Raw genomic sequence first — 19,882 nt, 5'->3', positions numbered from 1 at the left:
CTGTTCCCAGGCAGGTGAGATGTGGGGAGAGAGTTGATCAAGGCCAATAGACCTGAGATGAGATGGTTGGATGGCATCACCCATCCACTGGACATGAACTTGGGCAAACTCTCAGAGATTGTGAGGGACAGGGAAGCCTGAGGGTCAAAAAGAGTCAGACATGACTTGGCGACTGAACAAGGAAACAGACCTAAAACAGCCACCAGTTACATATGTCTTTCAGGAATAAAAATGGGAAAACGAATCCGTGCTCCTTTCGACAAATGCAGACAGGCGGAAACTGTACCTTGAAATACAAGTTTCTTGGGAGGATCTCAGAGAATGGGAGTGTCCCCAGTCATAACATGGTTGGGCTGTGCTGGGGGAGGGAGACATTTAGGAGCCTCCCCTGCCTTCCACCACTCAGCTTCAGCCCGCAGAGAAGGGGAGACCTCCCTGCCTCCTTCTGCCACCTGCCGGCTCCTTCCTCATCCCTTGTTGGACCGTGATTTACCCGTGGGCAGGGGCACTGGACTGAAAGCAAAGTGTGTCCACCAGGTGCCCCCCACCCCTCCTAAAATCGTGGGTAGAGCATGTCTGCTGTTCTCACGCTGAGAGCCGGCTGGGAAAGGGGGCACAGAGTGCACTCTGTAGACCCAGGCCCGATTCTGCAGATGGTCCCAAGTGCTCAGCTCCCAAGACTCACCCCCACAGCGGCACGTGGACAGCACCACTGGGCTCAGGCTGGAGCCACGCTCTTCAACACAACAGACCCAAAGCCTGTGCCCTGGGGGGTGTCAGGCATAGGCCCGGTCTGTCCTAAATGAATTGCAACTTTCCCGTCCTCTCAGCTGGCATTCTCTTTCTTCCAGCCCATGAATCCGAGCCCCAGAAGGAGTGGGTGACAGGATCAGGTATCCATGGCACGTCAGCTTCAACTCCTCCCCAGCCTCCCTCTTCTCCAAGAGCCTCAGAGTCTCTGCCACTGCTTCAAGGGAATGCCAACTTCTCACTGACCTTTGTCTTGCCTTCCCCTTCCATCCTGAGGGAAAGCCACTCTCCTGTATTTCTCTGACCAAACCTTGTAACATCAGTTGCAGGAAGATGAGAATGGCTGTGAGAGGCCACACAGTTGCCACTGCCGAGGCCAGAATGCTAGGTCCCAAGTGTCCAGGAGCAAAGCGTAAATAAAGCCTAAACTTCAGCCATACTAGTGAGAATGTGGGAAGGCTGGAGAGTTATTTGGGAGGCAGAATCCACTAGATCTGATGACTGAAAGGGTGTGGGTGGGGGTGGAATTCAAGGATGGTTCCTAGATTTCTGGCCCAGGAAGATGCATGGAGATGGGACACAAAAAATTATGGGATGGTGAGACTGCTGGGGGGTAAGGGGTGTGACATGGGTAACAACAGAAAGGAAGAATTCTGTAGATATCCTGCTGATTGTGAGGCCACGGACCAGAGTGTGGCCTTGGAGTTCAAAAGCAAGGTCTTCCTCTAAACATGGAATGAGGGGATTACCAGCATTTGGAGAGTAGCATAAAGCCACAGGGAGAAATGAATGTAGAATAAAGAGAGCTTAGCTAAGGCCTGGGAGCACCAGTTCAGTTCAGTTCACTTCAGTCGCTCCAATACAAGAGCAAATTTTACGCGGGAGGGAGTGATAAGCAGCGTCAGATGCTGAGGAAGGGAGAAGGCAGATGGAAGGGTGAGAGGCAGGCGGTGGCCAGTCTGAGAAAGGTCTAGAAGCCAAAAGAGAGGCTTGGCTTTGGAAAATAGGAAGTCATGTGGCACCCGAGGCTGGAGCATTTGCCCGGAGTGGGGAGGGTGGAAGGCAGATGACAGGGGCTGAGAAATACGTTGGCAGACACTCTCCCAGGAAGCAAGAGCAGGGAAGGAGAGAGACAGGGTGACAGCCAGAAGCGGGTGCAGAGTTAAGAAGGGGTGTTGTTTGCTGTGTTTTTAAGATGAAAACAAAGTGTGTTTCTGGGCTGATAGAAAGGAAACAGAAGAGGGAGGGGTTGGAGAAATGGGGAGCGGAGTCTCCAATTGGCCCATCACAGCAGGAACGTTCCCAGGCACCAGGGCACGGCACCCTCAGGGCTTTCCACCCCGAATTTGGCAGCAAGGTTCACACAGCTGTTTCCTTTCGTGTCCACGTTCTGTGAGGTAGGAAACAAGGGTGTTTGGGAGGACAAGTGGGTGAAGCTGCCCCAGAGATGAGAACAGTCCCGAGATAGAGCCTGTGGTTCAGAGTGACATGGAGCCGGAGGCAGGATATGCCAGGACTAAGCTGAGTGGGAGAGGCCAACAAGAACCAGATCAAGAGCAAAGAGAGGAACGAGGCTGGGTCAGATTACCTTCTAGGTTCCGGACTTCTCTGATGGTTAAGACTGTCTGCCGGTGCACGGGACATGGGTTTGGGGACGGGAGGATTCCACACGCCACAGGGCAGCTGCATACCCCGTATGCCACAAGCCCTGAACCTGCGTGCCCTACAGCCCGTGCTCTGCAACAAGAGGAGCCACCACAATGTCTAGCCACCACTAGACAGCAGCCCCTGCTAACCGCAACCAGAGAACGCCCATGCGCAGCAACAGACCCAGCGCAGCCAAAAATAAAACCTACTAGCTACAGCCTTAAAAAAAAAAGGAAATGTGAGTCAAGAACAAGCTAATTCAGTTAAAAAAAAAAACAAAAAAAAAACTTCTAGGTTCAAAATCTGAGGCCTGGGGACATTGGGTGGGTCCAGATACACACAAATTTACCCTTTACTACCCCGTATGACCCTAATCTCTCCAGACTGATCAGTTCTTTTTTTTCTTTCTTTTTTTACTAAGGTGTTAATGGCTAACAGTTCTCAAAATACTGAATTTTTAAACAATGCCTTCCAACTCAAAGATTCCAGCAACACCAGGATCTTCCTGAAACACAAGCTGACCCAGAGCAGCTCTTCCATTGCTCTGCATCAAAAATTCCCACCACCTCCCTGCCCAGCCTCTCGGCAGTGCTTTACCTGGGAAATGCGCTGTGTCTGGAGCAGCAACAGCAAACAGGAAGGAATCTACACCAGCGGTGAATAAAGGAACCCAACCCTTGTCAGTGGGGCACAGCTTTATGTGGACACAAGGCAGGAAAGCTGCATGCTGAGAGCTGGGCCATCACAGACCTTTGCAGGCAGGACAGTGAAGCTGCAATTCTAGGAAGCTTCCTGGCAGAGCCTTGGAGCACACATTGGAAATCAGGGACCTCACATTTCCCAAACTTATCTGATTATGAAGTCTTTTTCTCCCAGGGCACTCATTTAATAGTCCCTACCCCACTTCCTGAAACTCAAGAAACGCCTGGCTAAATGAATGATGCTTCCCCACCTGAGAACTTCCTGTCTTCGCATCCCCGTTTGCATAACTGGCGCTCTGCCTTGGTTTCCCTGCAGAGTCCCTGACAGCTCACAGGGACCCACAGACTTCCTAAATGCCCCTCCACTGGGTTAAGGCCCCTCCCCTTGGCAGCTGGGTCTCCTCCAGCCAGAAACAAACCTGGACACCTTGGCCCCACCCTTGGGAGCTTCCTCTCCAGTGTGCTCTGACCCTGATCCTGACCGCACCTGGCTGCCTGCCTTAGCCTACCTGCCCTGCCTCTGCCCTAAATTGAAGCTGCCTTCCACCAACAGGCCCCAGGACAAGGGCATTTAGGTGTTTTGTGTCCGCTCTTCAAATCAGGAATAATAGGAGTTAGTACAGAAGGAAGCCAAGGATAAGACTCCCCTGAGTGTCCTGCTTTCTCACCTAACAGGTCAGGGACTGGCAGAAGGACACGGTGACTCAGGAGCTCAGAGCTGCCAGGCCCATCCTGACCAGCGGGCCTTCTGTCATGTGCACTAAGCAGTTCAGAAGTGGAATGCAGGCCTGTGGGGCTAGGACGCTTTCCCAGTCCCCCAGGGGGTCTGCTGAAGCACAGCAGCACTAATCTGGTCACATCTGGGGTCCCTGCTCCATCAGGACTCAGCTGAGAGGAAAGGAGTCGGGATGGGGAGCAGGAAGCCCTTCCTCTGTTGATTCTTGGGAGAGGGCAAGGTCAGGATCATTGCAGAGGAGTGGATGGTTGAAGGCCCATCTTCTCTGGGTTCCACCTTCAGGCTGGGGAGCTACATGTTTTAGAGGTTCGTAGGGGTTGCTAGGAGTCAGACACAACTGAGTGACTTCACTTTCACTTTTCACTTTCATGCATTGGAGAAGGAAATGGCAACCCACTCCAGTGTTCTTGCCTGGAGAATCCCAGGGACGGGGGAGCCTGGTGGGCTGCCGTCTCTGGGGTCGCACAGAATCGGACACGACTGAAGCGACTTAGCAGCAGCAGCAGCAGCAGACAGACTTCATGTGCAGGCTTTCTTCCTTCCTAGCTATATGATCTTGGGCAAGTAACTTGATCTCTTTAAATCTGTTTTCTCAACTGCAAAATGAGTGCTTTCTTTGAAGGGCCAGGAGGTTTAGGGAGGGGAGTGTGCTGCGCTCAGCATCTCCCGAGTGCTCCTTAAAGGACCACTTCCAGCTTCCAGGAAGGTGGTGCTGATGGACAGGATGATGATGCAAACTCGACATCTCCCAGTCACAGCTTTCTGCCTCAAGCCTTAGTGCAGGCTACTCCCTCTGCCTAGGACCCCCTACCCTCATATGGAAAGAAAGTGAAAGTGGGACGTCTGCTTACTGTTGGAGAGCCTGCTTATTCTCCTGGGTGAAGCCTGTCCTGCCGCCTGTGCCCCTCCTATATTCTCTTTGAGTTCCCTAGGCCTTTGGGAACATGTCCTTGTCCTTGGGAAAGGCACTTGGTTGTAAATGCTATTTGTATCCCTGACCCCTGGGCCAGGGCCACTACACTAAGGGCCCAGTGAATGTTCCAGTGACCCAGTCTGCAGGTCCTAAGCAGATGGGAGCGGCTAAAGGCCTTGAAAATCCTCCTTGTTGACAGAGATGCTGGGCCAAAGTCTGGCTAAAGGAAAGGCCATGGAGATGGCAGGTCCTGGGTGGGGAGAGGGTAGAGGTCAAAGGTCTACCCTTTGAGGGGGTAGAGGCAACAAGGTCAAAGGTCAGGAGGAGGCTCAAACTGATTGTGAGGCTGGGAGTGTGGAGGAGGATGACTCTACAATGAGAGAGAGGAGTCTTGGTGTCAGGAAAGTAACAGGGCTGGGAAAAAAAGAGGGAGCAGGAAAGGAAATGGGCAGGAGAAAACTGGAGTTTGGAAGAGGAGTCAGGAGGGAACAGAGGAGGCAGGATGGCGAAAATGCACGGGGCACACACGACTTGGACAAGGCGGAATGCAGCAGGTGTCTCCAGGACATGGGAACGTTGAAATGGCCTGCGATGCCATCCCCAAGCAGGTGGACGAACTATTCTTATTTTCTTTCTTGAAGAAAGCTGTGGGATGTTCTCACTGGGGCAGGATCAACAGAACTGTGATTCACAATCCACAATTTATTACACGGGCTTCGTGGACTTTGGACAGTTCTAGCAAATGTTTTACCCTCTCTGGGAAGGTGGGGAACAGGGTAGAAAAAATGAGGAAGGCAGAGGATGCCCTCATCTCCTCCTTGCTGACCTCTCCCTGTGGGGCACCAAGACCTGCCTTCCCCAGCAGTGCCCTGGTACCATAGCCGCCCTTGTCATCACCTGCGTCAGCCCACCTAGCTGACAGTGCCACGCTCCTGCTCCAGACTCCTCATTCGGTTAGCCGACCTCCATGTCACACTGAGCTTCTTCCAGACCGTGAACATGCCTCACTGCCACCCAACCAAGAGCTCGTGCTGGTGCGTTTCCATGCTGGAATCCTTTCCCCTTCTCTTCGTTTGCTCTCTGCTCTCTGTCCTGCAAGTCTCAGCCTAAACATCGCTTATTCTAGGAGCTTCCCTTACCCCTTGAGTCTGGGTGGTTGTTTCTCTTTTGTGTGTGGGGCAAAATACATATAATATAAAAGTGACCATATTAGCCATTTTTAAGTGTACAGTTCAGGAGTGTCAAGGGCATTCCCATTGTGTGTGACCATCACCACCATCCATCTCCAGAATTCTTCTCATCTTGCAAAACTGAAGCTCTGTTCATTAAACAATAACCGCCCCCATCCCCCTCAATCCCTCAACCCTTAGTTCCAGTGACCACCATTCTACCTTCTGTCTCTATGGATGTGACTTCTCTGGATACGTCATATTAACTGGACTCATACAGGTTTTATTCTTTTGTGGCTGGATAATTCCTTGGTGGCTCAGCTGGTAGAGAATCCACCTGCAATGCGGGAGACCTGGGTTCCATCCCTGGGTCGGGAAGATTCCTTGGAGGAGTGCATGGCAACCCACTCCAGTATTCTTGCCTGGAGCATCTCTATGGACAGAGGAGCCTGGCGGGCTACAGTCCATGCAGTTGCAAAGAGTCGGATACAATTGAGGGACTAAGCACAATTTCACTTAACATAATATCTTCAAGGCTCATCCAAGTTGTAGAATATAGAGTCTCTTCTCTTAAGGCTGAATAATATTCCACTGTATGTAGATGCCACATTTTGTTTACCCTTTCATCCATTAATAGATACGGGTACTCTACCTTTTGGATATCATGAGCATTGCTGCTATGAACATTGGGTAGTTATCTCTCTTATGTTCCCTTATCTTTGAAACTTGTCCATAGCCCCCAGCGCATTCAAAAGCTGAGGCCCGGCACACATGCTTCAAAAACACCCCCTGAAGGACTGAGTGAAGCTTCACAGTGTCTAAGTGTGGTACACATCAAGTAATTAAAGTGTACTTTAACTGGCACCTTCCAAAACACAGGGCCTTGAGCCAAGAGAAAGACCTCTTATAGGATTTGAGAGCCCAGTGTGTACAGGAAGACTCAAGGATTCCTCAAGCCCTCCATACAGAGCACCAGCCCGCTAGGAGGATGGATCAGGTGGGCCTGCAAGCCCACCCAGACACTTGGCTCATCAGGGCCCCCATATGTCCCAACTTCTGCCTTCCACAAAACACTGATGGATCTGACTACCTCAAAACAAAGCATCTCTGTCCAAAGAAAAACATCATAAACAAAACAGACAGATGGAAGATTGGGAGAAGTTATTTGGAATCTATACAACTGACAAAGGGCAATATCTGGAATATAAAAGAAACTTCTACAAATCAAACCCAGGTTTTTCTTTAAATTAAGACAGGAAGTCTAATTAAAAGAATAGGCAAAGGATATGACTAGGCAATTCACAAAAAGAGAAGCTCAAACAACAAGCACATAAGAGATATTCACATTTGTCATAAGGGAAATGCAAAATCAAACAGTGAGATGGCACTTTAAACTCATCAGAATGGCAAAAATTAGAAAGGTGGACAGTATTAAGTATTGGTGATGATATGGGAAGATAGAAACTCTTGTGCACTCTTGGTGGAAGTGAGCCCTAGCTCAGCCATTCTGTAAAACATTATGATAGAACATAGAAAATTAACGTGCTAACTCAGGGATCCCAATTCTCCCCTTTGTATTGCCCAGAGTTATTCTCATGCAGGGTTCCAGGAGAGCATGTACGAGGATGCTCTTCAGAACTGCAAGTGTAGCCAGGAGCAGCTACAGGCAAGCCAAGGGTCTGTTCCCAGGGGAGCTGATACAGGAAACGTGATGGATGCACAATTCATAACGCAGTCAGGACTAGACACATACAAGGAGCAGGGCTAGATCTGTAAAATTATAGTACTAAGTAAATAAATCAAGAAACCGGATGAAATTTACAGTTCACTATATTTGTATAAATTTACATAGGCACACAAAACAATCCTACATATTTTATAAGGATCCATGCATATTTCAAGATATATATAAAACATATTGGGCTTTTCTTGCGGCTCAGCTGGTAAAGAATCCGCCTGCAATGCGGGAGATCTGCGTTCAATCCCTGGGTTGGGAAGATCCCCTGGAGAAGGGAAAGGCTACCCACTCCACTATTGTGGCCTGGAGAATTCCTGGAGAAGTCCATGGGGTCGCAAAGAGTCAGACATGACTGAGCGACTTTCACTTTCACAAAATGTATTAAGAGTTGGTACTGACGGAGGAAGGCAACAATAGCCTTGGGATCAGGGATAAAGGAAGGAAAAATTGTTTAAAAATAAAACCAGTCAGGAGCCTCTCACAGACCGATGATCATAAAGTGTCATGATCTGAGGGTAGGTCAATTCCATGTTATGCTCAAAAAACAGGAAAAAAGCAGGAAGCAGAAAACCCCCCAGCTGTTCCTTCCACATGAGCAGGAAAACTATCCTTGCAAGCACTCTTCCTTTTTCCACGTTTCTAGGAACAAAGTGTCATAGGAGACGTGAGCCCCAGTGGTTGTCAAACACAGGGAATTTTTCTTGCTAGAATTAGAAGGCCTCAGGGTAAATCTTGTCCCTTGGATGGATGTGTTAGTGAAAATGAAGCCCGAGCAGTCACCTCTCCCAGACTGAGCTCAGGAAAGCTGCCCCAAGGCGGGTGGGTAGGTCGGGAGGAGACCGCAGTAGATTGTCTGAGGAGCAGTGGACGGGAAGTCCTGCGTCTTCTCTTCCAGTTTCTCAGGATCAGGGCCGGGAAGCTGAGCGAATCTGCCCTTCTTCACCCCCTGCCCCCACCCGCTGCCGCACAGCCAGGCAGGCCACCTGCAGAGACAGGGAGACGCACATCCCTGGGATGCCGAGCCAACCTGGCCCCTCAGCAGGGTCTCCCACTGGGCGAGGGGTACACTAGTGACCTGTTCAAAAACCTCTGGACCTTTCTTGTTTTGTTGATTAAACAACTTCCAAGTCCAGCATTACATAGACATGGTGGGTATTAATATCTCCCTTTTACAGACAAGGAAATCAGGCCTAAGAAGGAGAAGTGATATGTAGAGGAATACCCAAAGCTGAAAAACTAGTTTCCTGACTCTTAGGCCAAATTTCAAGAAGCGTATAAAATACTCATATACCAGAACATCTTCCTTCCAGCTGTGAACCTCCCATAGGTCAGCACTTCACAAACGACCAGGCCAGGAGGACAGGGCCACACAGGTCCCCGGGAGGAGGGAGGCCACCCTTGAGGTGGCAGTTTTCATGCTGGGAACATTCTATTTTCTTTTTAAATTTTGGAGTAGAGTTGATCAACAAGGTTGTGTTAGTTACAGGTGTACAGCAAAAGGACTCAGTTATCCACAGACACGCATCTATTCTTTTCCATCTTTTCCAAGTTCTTTTCCCATTTAGGTTATTATAGAATACTGAGCATAGTTCCCTGGGCTAGACAGTAGGTCCTTGTTGGTCAGGGATTGAAAATAAATCATTAAACTTTCACCTCCTTTTTGTTGCTGAGTAATGATTCCCAGGTGGCTCAATGGTTAAAAAAATAAATAAGTAAATCCGCCTGCCAATGCAGGAGATGCAGAGGACGCAGGTTCAATCTCTGGGTCAGGAAGATCCCCTGGAGTAGGAAATGGCAACCCACTCCAGTATCCTTGCCTGGAGAATTTCCTGGACAGAAGAGCCTGGCGGGCTACAGCCCATGGGGTCACAAGGAGTCGGACACGACTGAGCATGCAGGCCACAACGTGCCAGAGCCCACACACCATCACCACCCTCAGCCAGTCTCTGAGCCTCTCTCCACCCTGGGCTCCCACCCCCGACACGGCAGTGGAGGAACACTGAGGGCCAGGAGGTGGTAAGACTCCAGCTGGAATGGAGAGTCAGGCAGCAACTCACATACAAACCTCCTGGGCCCTGAGTTGACTCTACCACACTAGCTCATCTCAGAAAGGACCATCAATCACTCCACACAAAATGCCTGCACATCCTCTGATAATTCACTTGTATCTTAAATGGTCTAACTTTCAAAGTCTCTGCTTTCTCTCTTTCAAGTTACAACTGTCACACTTGCTTTCTTTCAATCAATAAATAGATGTAGCTACTTAATAATGGACCTTATTCTATTTCCTATTTGTAAGCCAAGAAGATGGACACATAATTTTTTGAGGTTTCTAGATTATAATTGCACTTAATCGAGTATAAATGAGACATGGGCAGGGAGCAAGGCTATTTGTGCCGTAATATGAACCCTTATTTTCTGCTCCAGACCACACAGAAGATTCTCAAATAAGTTTCTGGTGCTGTCAGTAATTTAACTATACATACATTATTTTTAGCATCATAAGAGTTCCTTATAATGATGATTTTCAAGGATAAAACTGACATCCCCTAAGAGATCAATTCAGTTTAAAAATTTTCCAACAATAAGAAACATGTAAGAATTAAAGATTTTAAAATTAAAAAAATAAAAAACTATTAAAAAAAAAAAGAAGAAGAAACAAATAGGGAGAAAGTGAAAGGCAGTTTCCGGAGAGGGGGCCTCCCGAAAGAGGACATCAGAGAGGTGACCCCCTACGGCACCCAGAATTTTGCTTTCTGTGGGTATAGCCACCCCGCCAGCTCTGTGGTGAGCACAGTACCTTTCTCTGATGCTGGGTTTGACATGAGCTGCACTGGGCTCCTGCCATGTGCTAGCACATTTCTCTGATAGAGTTCATGGTGGTGGCTACGCAGGACCCCCACTTTCTCCCTTAAGATTGACCCCCTAACAGTAGACAGTGGGGTCAGCACCCTTTTAGGATCTACACCTTGGTGGAACCAAGGGCTAATGGGGACTTTCTATCTGCTCGAATTTCAGGGTTCAGGCACATGAGGCACTGAGGGGTTCTGGGAAGGAAGATGAAGATGCTACAATAACAGGAGGCAGGTTAGGTTGTTTCTGGTCCCCTCCTTAATTTCCCATTTCCTCACAACACCCACCCAACTGGCTATATACTCCCGTCACATTTCGCAGTCCTTCCTTCCAATTCACCCAACCCAAGCCACTCCAACACATCCTAACTCCCCCATCCCACTCCATCCCACCACAACACAGTCACGCCACCCTACCACATTCTGACTGTCCCACTACACCCCAACCCAACCCCACCATCCCATCTTATCCCATCCCATCCTAGTCCCCTCTGAGTCAGTCTTTCCCACTTCACTCTATCCTACCCCAGTCAATTTCCTGAACACTCTGTATCTCACCCACTCAATCCCACTTCAAACCATCATATTTTACTCAGTCTTATTCCCTTTCACTCCACCACCCATCCCAGTCCATCCCAATTCTTTCGCTCTATTCCATCCCAACACATCCCAGTTTACTCTTGATCCTACCACAACTCACTCCTTCCTACTTCACCTCACTCCATCTCAAATCCTCCTGTTTCTTCAGTCCCACCTCCATGATATTCCATTCCATCTACTCCCCTCCCATCTCCCGCTTGGCCAAAGTTCTCATTTCTTAATGCACACAGGGTATGACCATTCTTCATGTCACATGAAACTACATGAGAAAAGCCAAAGGACCCCGGAGATCTAAAAGTTAAGTGTATATTGGGATAGAGGAGGGGAAAAATATATAGAATCTTATCCTTATTTTTTTCAAATTTCCAAAATGCCTACTCTATCGATAGGGAATCAAAAGCATGCTCTAAAAAGAATATGTAATTCTTATTATGTCTTGAATTTGTACAGGCAAAAAAAAAACACTATCTCATCTTTAAAGATGGGGTATGAAAGGGGAGTTGAGCTCCCGAGCCCAGAAAGGAAATAAGTATGAGCTTCATGTTTCCTTTAACTTACAAGAACTAGGGAAGAGCCTTAAGAAACACACCATCGTTTTCTAGTTGAGAATTCCCCACACTGTAGAGCCTACCGTTTGCTTTCTGTGGGCCCAAGGGGAAGCCAAATTCTGTTTAAAGTCACTGAATCTTGAGACAGTGTCTCTGTAAGGCGGAAAACTCTGAGATAACCCTGCATTTGCAGGTTCACCCAGATGTTCCCCTGTTGTCACGGAAAATCTGTAGCAGGTAGAGCAGAGAGATTGGGAAGCCATATCCCAGGGGGCACTCAGTTCAGTTCAGTTCAGTCGCTCAGTCGTGTCCGACTCTTTGCAACCCCATGAATCACAGCACGCCAGGCCTCCCTGTCGATCACCATCTCCCAGAGTTCACTCAGACTCACGTCCATTGAGTCCGTGATGCCATCCAGCCATCTCATCCTCGGTCGTCCCCTTCTCCTCCTGCCCCCAATCTCTCCCAGCATCAGAATCTTTTCCAATGAGTCAACTCTTCGCATGAGGTGGCCAAAGTACTGGAGCTTCAGCTTTAGCATCATTCCTTCCAAAGAAATCCCAGGGCTGATCTCCTTCAGAATGGACTGGTTGGATCTCCTTGCAGGCCAAGGGACCCTCAAGAGTCTTCTCCAACACCACAGTTCAAAAGCATCAATTCTTCAGCGCTCAGCTTTCTTCACAGTCCAACTCTCACATCCATACATGACCACTGCAAAAACCGTAGCCTTGACCAGGCGGACCTTAGTCGGCAAAGTAATGTCTCTGCTTTTGAATATACTATCTAGGTTGGTCATAACTTTTCTTCCAAGGAGTAAGCGTCTTTTAATTTCATGGCTGCAGTCACCATCTGCAGTGATTTTGGAGCCCAAGAAAATAAAGTCTGACACTGTTTCTACTGTTTCCCCATCTATTTCCCATGAAGTGATGGGACCAGATGCCATGATCTTCGTTTTCTGAATGTTGAGATTTAAGCCAACTTTCTCACTCTCCTCTTTCACTTTCATCAAGAGGCTTTTTAGTTCCTCTTCACTTTCTGCCATAAGGGTGGTGTCATCTGCATATCTGAGGTTATTGATATTTCTCCCGGCAATCTTGATTCCAGCCTGTGCTTCTTCCAGTCCAACGTTTCTCATGATGTACTCTGCATATAAGTTAAATAAGCAGGGTGACAATATACAGCCTTGACGTGCTCCTTTTCCTATTTGGAACCAGTCTGTTGTTCCATGTCCAGTTCTAACTGTTGCTTCCTGACCTGCATACAGATTTCTCAAGAGGCAGGTCAGGTGGTCTGGTATTCCCATCTCTTTCAGAATTTTCCACAGTTGTAAAGAAACCACCTGCCAATGCTGGAGATATTAAGAGACATGGGTTCATTCCTGGGTGGGAAGATGCCCTGGAGGAGAGCCTGGCGACCCACTTCAGTACCGTTGCCTGGAGAATCCCCATGGACACAGGAGCCTGATGGGCTATAGTCCATAGGGTCACAAAGAGTCGGATAGGACTGAAGCGAGACAGCATGCACACCACGAAGAGGGAAACCAAAGGAAGGCAATGTCAGTGATGCTCTCCAACCTCTAGGAGGCGCTAGAGAGCCTTCCCTTTTCAGCCCTCTGCTGCTGCTGCTAAGTCGCTTCCCTGGTGTTCGACTCTGTGCGACCCCATAGACGGCAGCCCACCAGGCTCCCCTGTCCCTGGGATTCTCCAGGCAAGAACACTGGAGTGGGTTGCCATTTCCTTCTCCAACACATGAAAGTGAAAAGTGAAAGTGAAGTCGCTCAGTCGTGTCCGACTTTTACAACCCCATGGACTGCAGCCTACCAGGCTTCTCAGTCCATGGGATTTTCCAGGCAAAAGTACTGGAGTGGGGTGCCACTGCCTTCTCCATTCAGCCCTCTAGGGGTGGCAAAGAGTCAGACACCACTGAGCGACTAAGCACAATGCGGCACAGGAAGAGATATGATGACCTGGGCTGATGGACGGACGAGAAGGCCAGGTTCTAATGAGCGTGCTTCAGTGGGAGGAACAAGAAGAAAGACTCTTGCTGATGCATCTAATGGCATCTTAGAGTGGTACAGAATCAGACCTGTTTCTCACAATTCTAAGAGGCTGGTGCAGAAAGCCAAAAGACAGTAGTAGCAGCAGCAGCAGTAGTGGCAGCATCTAACATATAAAACACTGAGTGCTAACCACAGGTCCCGCACTATGACAGATCTTTCCATGAATTAAAAGGGTGAGTCCTAGAGTCAAGGTGGCTCTGAGGTTCAGTCTTGCTTCCTCTCCTATCTGCTCTATAACCTTGGCCAAATTGCTTAATTTCTGAGTCTCAGCCTCTTCAAACATGATGTTATAGCACCTAAATTGTTGTGAGAATTGAATAGTAATGTCTGTACAGCACTTAGCCAGCACTCAGTAAAAGAGAGTTATTATTAGTAATATGCAGAAGGACCTAGCGCTGTCTCCCACACAGGGATACACCTTCAATGCTTCCCACTCCTCCAAGCCCCTTGCCTTGGAAAAGTCCAAGAGTGCAGTCAGAGAGAACGAGAGAAACTTGGGCTCTAGAGAGCCTGCCTCTGATCCTTTCAACAAGTGTTGACTGAGTGTCTGCTCTGTGCTGTGTGTTCACAGAGCCTTAGGGAATAAAGGCGGACCTTGTCTCATTAAACAGGAAATTCCAATATGTCCTGATGAGTTTTACGATACAAAGGGTTTTACAACCTGGGGAGCTGTGAGAGCTCACAGCAGAGTTCAATTGAAAGGAACTGAACTCTGGGACTAGAAGCAAATCAAGGATGACTCTGCAGTCATCCCCAAGGAGCTGTGAGAGATGGACGGACCACAGCTGCTTGAGAGGCTGGAAGTTTGGGATCCGGGCCTCAAGTGCCAAAGCAGCAGAGCATCACTGATGCACAAGCCCAGACGGAAAGGCAGGACAGAGACAGGCCACCTGTGTGGAAGGCTTCCCGGGTTGTAGCATTTCTCTTTAGACCCCAGATAACAGCGTGGTTGCCAGTGAAGGATTCTGGATCAGGCAGACCTGTGTTCAATCCCTGGTTGACTGGTTATGTGTGTAAGTTATGTGTCCTCTCTGAACCTATTTCTTCATGGATAATAGAGGGAGAATGATATTGCCAGCCTCACTGGGTTGCTGTGAGGGTCGAGTTAATACACGCAAGTGCTTGGGTTGCCATCAGGACTCAGCGGACCCTGGCTGTTGGCGTCACTCCCCTGGGTACCCAGAAAGTTTTCTGAGCAGGGTGAGCGGAGGAGAATACAGACTTCCTAGCAGAGTCTTTTGTCCTCGGTGTTCTTGTTCCAGGCCCATCTTCCACGCCATGGGCACAATGGATATGTATATGCTGAGTCTGTTTCATCTCTGGTTTTCCTAATCCCTTCCACAATGCAGTGATAACTTGGCCCTTTTGCAGGTGGGCAGCCTGAACCTTGGGGAGGTCTGAAGATCAGCTACTTCTCTAGCAAGGAACAGGTGGCTCTGCTGAGCCCTCAGCGTCCCTTAATCCTGATGGTATGACAACGATGATAAAACAGAGGCAGGTGAGATGCCTGAGGCGAGATGATGTCTCTGAAGCCACCTGCTGGACTCTTCTAGACACACCCAAACCTTGCAGTATCCAAGCTCTGGCAATCCAGTTCTCTAATGCCATTCCACATCTCCTTAAACAATGCTCACCTTGAACAAAACAACACTGTCACCAGCCCAAGATACGGTCAACTCTCTCTGCTATGGTCAGCTTATTTTTTAAAACCATAAACCCACAGCTTAATCACAAATGAAATTTCAAACCTATACATCACTGCCTTTCCTGGGTGGGGTGGGCAGGGTGCATGCTCAGGGCATGTCCTTGTGTTGCTTCTAGAACCTAACGAGCCATCTTATCAATCTCTGACATTGGTTCTGGAGGGAAAGCAACTGCAGAACAGGTCTTTGTCATCTCATCACCTCTGCAAACCAGCTGGCTTCTCTGATCCCTAAAACTCTTGATTTAGCCTTATCAGACCCTAGAAAACTGTCCACAAAAGAAATATTTTAAAAAATCATCAGCAAATTTAACAACCATCTATCAAGCATCAGTTCTATGCCAGGTCCTGAGCTGGGTGCTGGGGATGCCAGGAGAAATAAAGCACTGGCCCTGCCCTCAGGGAGCTCACAGTTCCCCACAAGAGGCAGATGAATAACTACTTTGAATATGATTCCATGGGGATGGCCAGCGCTCCAGTTTTTAAGAGGCAAAGCAGGGAAAATTCTTCTTTTTTTTTTAATAACGATGTTTGATTTCTTTCAAAGCAATGAAGTGGTTAGCACGGGAAAAATCAGAACTTTGTAGGCATGTCTCATATTTACGGTTTAACATTGCCTTTATTTTAAATTACTTATTAAGGAAATGGGAAGCATAACAGCCTTTTCAGTGCTCAGAGCTGCTTAATCCAGAGAAAAGTAGCTGGGTTTGAGAACAATTGAGAGAAATGAAACTGACAGAAAGTGATGGATAAGGATGGATTTGAGGATGATCCTAAGGTTCCTGGCTGGGTAACTGGGAGGCTACAGGTACCAGCAGCCTCCATGGGGGATACTGGAGTTTGGGTGCAGAGCTAATGAGTTTCCTTTGGAAGAGAAACATCCAGGTGAAGATGTCCAAGAGTCAGCCGGATATGCAGGCTGTCTAGATCCAGAGCTTCCGTGGGCTCGGAAGCCAACAGACATATATCGGGAGAAGCATCTTGGCAGGGCAAATCTGTCTGGAAGCTTCAGAGTGTGGCAGAGGAAGAAATGGGCCTGGATGAGCTCACCCAGGGAGGAGTGAGAGGAAATGAGGAAAAGCATAAGAAATGGAACACCGCAGGAAGCCAGATTTTCAGGAGGGGCATAAGTGCTACTATTAGAAACTGGGAAGGAACAGCCAAGAGGTAGGAGGAAAACCAGCCAAGCACGGTGTCCCAGAAGCCCAAGGAAGGGAAATTTTCAAAGGAGTAATCCAGAGTTCACAGTCACAGAGAGGTAAAGGAAGAGAAAGGAAAAGTTGATGGGTTTGGCAATTAGGGTGGTCGGCGGTGATCTTTCCTGGAGAAATCCAGTCCTGGGGACAGAAGCCAGACAGCAGGGAGTGAACAGTGGCACAGAAAGTGAGCTCAAGACCGATTCTAAGAGAGTTGCCTTATAAATCAGAAAGATGGGACGGGAGCTGAAAGGTCAACAGGACCAAGAAGCCAGGTTGGCCTGTTTTCAGTTAAATTGTTCAGGGGAAACAAAAGGCAGGAGAGCGACTGATCTATTATAGGGAGAGAGAGGACAAGGGTTGGAGGGTCTCTAGGGAGTCTGGGGGTGGGCTAAGTTTGGGGGCACGGCTGAAAGGGTCAGGGCAGTTAAAGGCAGATAAGGAGGTTCCCCCTTTCAAATCCCATACTCATTTTATTCAGTCATCACTGGGCCAAGGAAGGGAGAGAGCCCAGTCCTGAGCGTCTTTTAAAGTCAACAGTGTGAAGAGAACACAAAATAAATGTGCTTCCCTCTAATGTGCCAAATCCTGCCATCATCTGTCACCGAGTCCGTTTCCAAATCTCTGCTGCTCGCAAGGCTAGCAGCACATCTAAATGCGGGAAGCGTTTAAAAAGAAATGCATTTGGAAGCAGGGGAAGCCAGAGAAGGCAGGCCAGAGAGCAAGCATCCCCTCCCCCAAGCCACTCAACACCCCCACCCCCAACTTCTCTGGCGACCCAAGAGCTGCATGCCAACAGTTCTCCAGCACAGCCCAAGAGTGCAAGCTCCGGTGAGTTGGCCTTTTTCTTTCCCTGGGGGCATGGCATGCCCAAAGGGCAGGGACAAATCTAGCTGGAAAAACAGCTGGATCGTATGAAGGGTCATCTCAGGTCTGCCAAGCCAGAGCCGGGGCTGCACCTGGTCACACTTCTGAGAGGCCTGACAGCCAGGTAGCAGCCCAGCCATAGCCCCACCGCTCATGTGGCAAGTCTGGGTGACCAGCGGCGTCGTTGTGAACCGCGCAGCCACCCAGTGGGTGTGGATGTGCACGAGGGCTGAGCTCCTAGGCGCGCGCGCCGCGGGCGCCCCTCTCTGGGTGTCGGCGGCTATGGCTCTTCGGAGAAACTGACAAAGTCCGGTCAAGTAGGGATGGGAGAGCTAGGGCTGGCTCCGGGCGCCCTTCCTCACCAGCAACCCTATCATTCCGTGCTAAGGAGCTGGCGACACGGTCTGCGGAGACCGGCTCACCAGATGCTGGAGCCCAGCGTGGACCAGAGAGCTCCCCGGGGAAGGGTCGCACTTTCCAAAAAGGGAGAAGAATCTGGAGGTTCGGATGGCCGAAGCCAAGCTTTCAAAGGTTCAATCGGTGGTTTAAAAAATAAATAAATAGAAAACCAACACGGCTCCAGGCCGTAGAGGCCCTCAGTCAAAGCCTGGGCAGCAGGTGTTACGGGTCCCCCCCCCCCCCCACGCCACACACACACACCGTGGGTGTCAGCCTCCTGGCTAAATGAAAATGCGGCCCCAGGCATCGCCGGTTGGACCCGTCCCCACCCGGGGACGCAGAACTTTCTAGGCTGTGGCTAGAGCTGAGGCTCAGAGGGGAGCAGGGGGGAAAAGTGGGATGGCATTAGTTGAGGCTAGTGATCCTCACTGGGGACTGGGTTCTCTCGAAGGTCCGCTTGCCTTCCCGGTCCTCAACCCTCAGCCAGAGATATTGGCGAAGTTCCGGGACTCGCCGCGCCCGCCAGGTCGGTCCCCCTCCCCGACTCGGTCGCCAGGAGCAGGTCCCGCCGCCCGCGCCGCCGCTGCCGCAGCCCCGGCACTGGGCTGCAGCAGGGCGCGGGAAAGGGCACTTTGGCGCGGAGTGGGAACCGCGGGGAAGGTGGCGGCGCGGAGCCTGGCGGCGACACTCCCTCCCCCGCCCCCGGGCACAGCCCCCGCCCCCGCTGGCCCGTCTCTCAGCATCCTCTAGCCCCCACCGGAGTCCTCCGGCTCGGCGAGCTCGGGACCCCCGCCCACCTGACCCCCCGCTCCCAGCGCAGAGCGCCGAGGAAGGGGGACACTTGGGGAAGGGGGGAGGCGGCCGCAGTCTCCGGGCGGCTTCGGCGGGGGCGCGGGCTTCCGTGGCGAGAAGATGGGCGGGGGCAGGGAAGGGCAGACCCTGCAGACGCGCGAATGGGGAGGGGGCGCGCCGTTCCTCTCCAGCCCCCCAGGACGGGTGTGCCAACCAGGATTCGGAGGCGGGGAGGGCTCCAGGAAAGTTTATCGGGGAAAAGCCTGGCGCCTTGGGGGCCGGGAGGCTGAAGAAACTGAAGCCACGGTCCGGGTGCCCCGCAACGCCGGGCGGGGATGTCTGTCTCCCAAGGCCCCCCACACCGGCCGGATCCGGTCAAGTTGCGGCTGGGCTTGGGGATAGCAGGGAGGGTGAGGGTAGCGCGGAGGACCGCTGAGGATGGGGGTGAACGGGGGGCGACCGAGGTGAGGCTGAGCAGGAGGTTGGGCGTTGAGGGGGGCGGGAGGTTAAGGAGAGGGCGGAGGAAGGGACAGGGACCGGGTCGGGGATGGGTGGGCTCAGGGCTCGGGTGGGGTGCTCGGGTGGCCGGACTTACCCGCGGCGGCCGAGGCGCTGAGCAGCCCCCAGCCCAGCAGCAGCAGCAGAGGCGGCGGCGTCAGCAGCGGCGGCGGCGGCGGCTGGCGGCCCCAGCGGCTCCCGGCGCCCGGCACGAGCGCCGAAATCTCGGCTTCGGCGCGAGCCCTCCCCGCGGGGCAGCCGCAGCGCCCCAGCTCTCGTCCCCGCGAGCGCGGCATGGCGCGGCCGGCAGCGCCGAGGGAGAGGCTCCGCTCGCCGCCGAGGAGAAAGGAGGTCAGGAGAGCTCTGGAGCTTTTTTTTTCTGCTCGGAAAAAATCCCGGTACGAGGGAGCCCTGAGCTTCTGCGGCTGGAATGAACCAAGTGTCCGCCCGGCCGGGGAGAGGCGCGCTGCGCTCTCGGAAATGACTCGCTCCAATCCCGCTTCGCGGGGTTCGCGCCGGGGGGCGGGGGGTGGGGGTGAATTATCCCCGGATTAATCACTCCGGAGCCGCTTCTCCGCCGCTCCAAATGCTGGGGGTGGAGGCGCAGCAAATAAGAAAATATTGGGGGGTGGGTGTTCCTCTTCAGCGCCACCTCCACCTCCAGACAAACCACAAATTACATCTAAAGGGTTGTTTATTCCTGTTTGTTTTACAA

At 50.9% G+C, this 19,882-nt stretch overlaps 1 protein-coding gene across 1 annotated transcript in view; it reads right to left on the bottom strand.

Moving 5' to 3' along the window:
- CSMD2 (CUB and Sushi multiple domains 2) overlaps positions 1-19,463 on the bottom strand; it is a 678,376-nt gene extending 658,913 nt beyond the window's left edge. The window contains exon 1 of the mRNA XM_052636874.1: positions 19,265-19,463. Within this exon, the coding sequence (XP_052492834.1) occupies positions 19,265-19,463 (199 nt within the window). The remainder of the gene's footprint in view (positions 1-19,264) is intronic.
- Between the last annotated feature and the right edge of the window lie 419 nt (positions 19,464-19,882).

This window comes from Budorcas taxicolor, chromosome 3 (assembly GCF_023091745.1).
Source record: "Budorcas taxicolor isolate Tak-1 chromosome 3, Takin1.1, whole genome shotgun sequence".
Classification (NCBI taxonomy): domain Eukaryota; kingdom Metazoa; phylum Chordata; class Mammalia; order Artiodactyla; family Bovidae; genus Budorcas; species Budorcas taxicolor.
The sequence above is the reverse complement of the archived record's forward strand: the minus strand, read 5'-3'. Positions and strand labels throughout refer to the sequence as shown.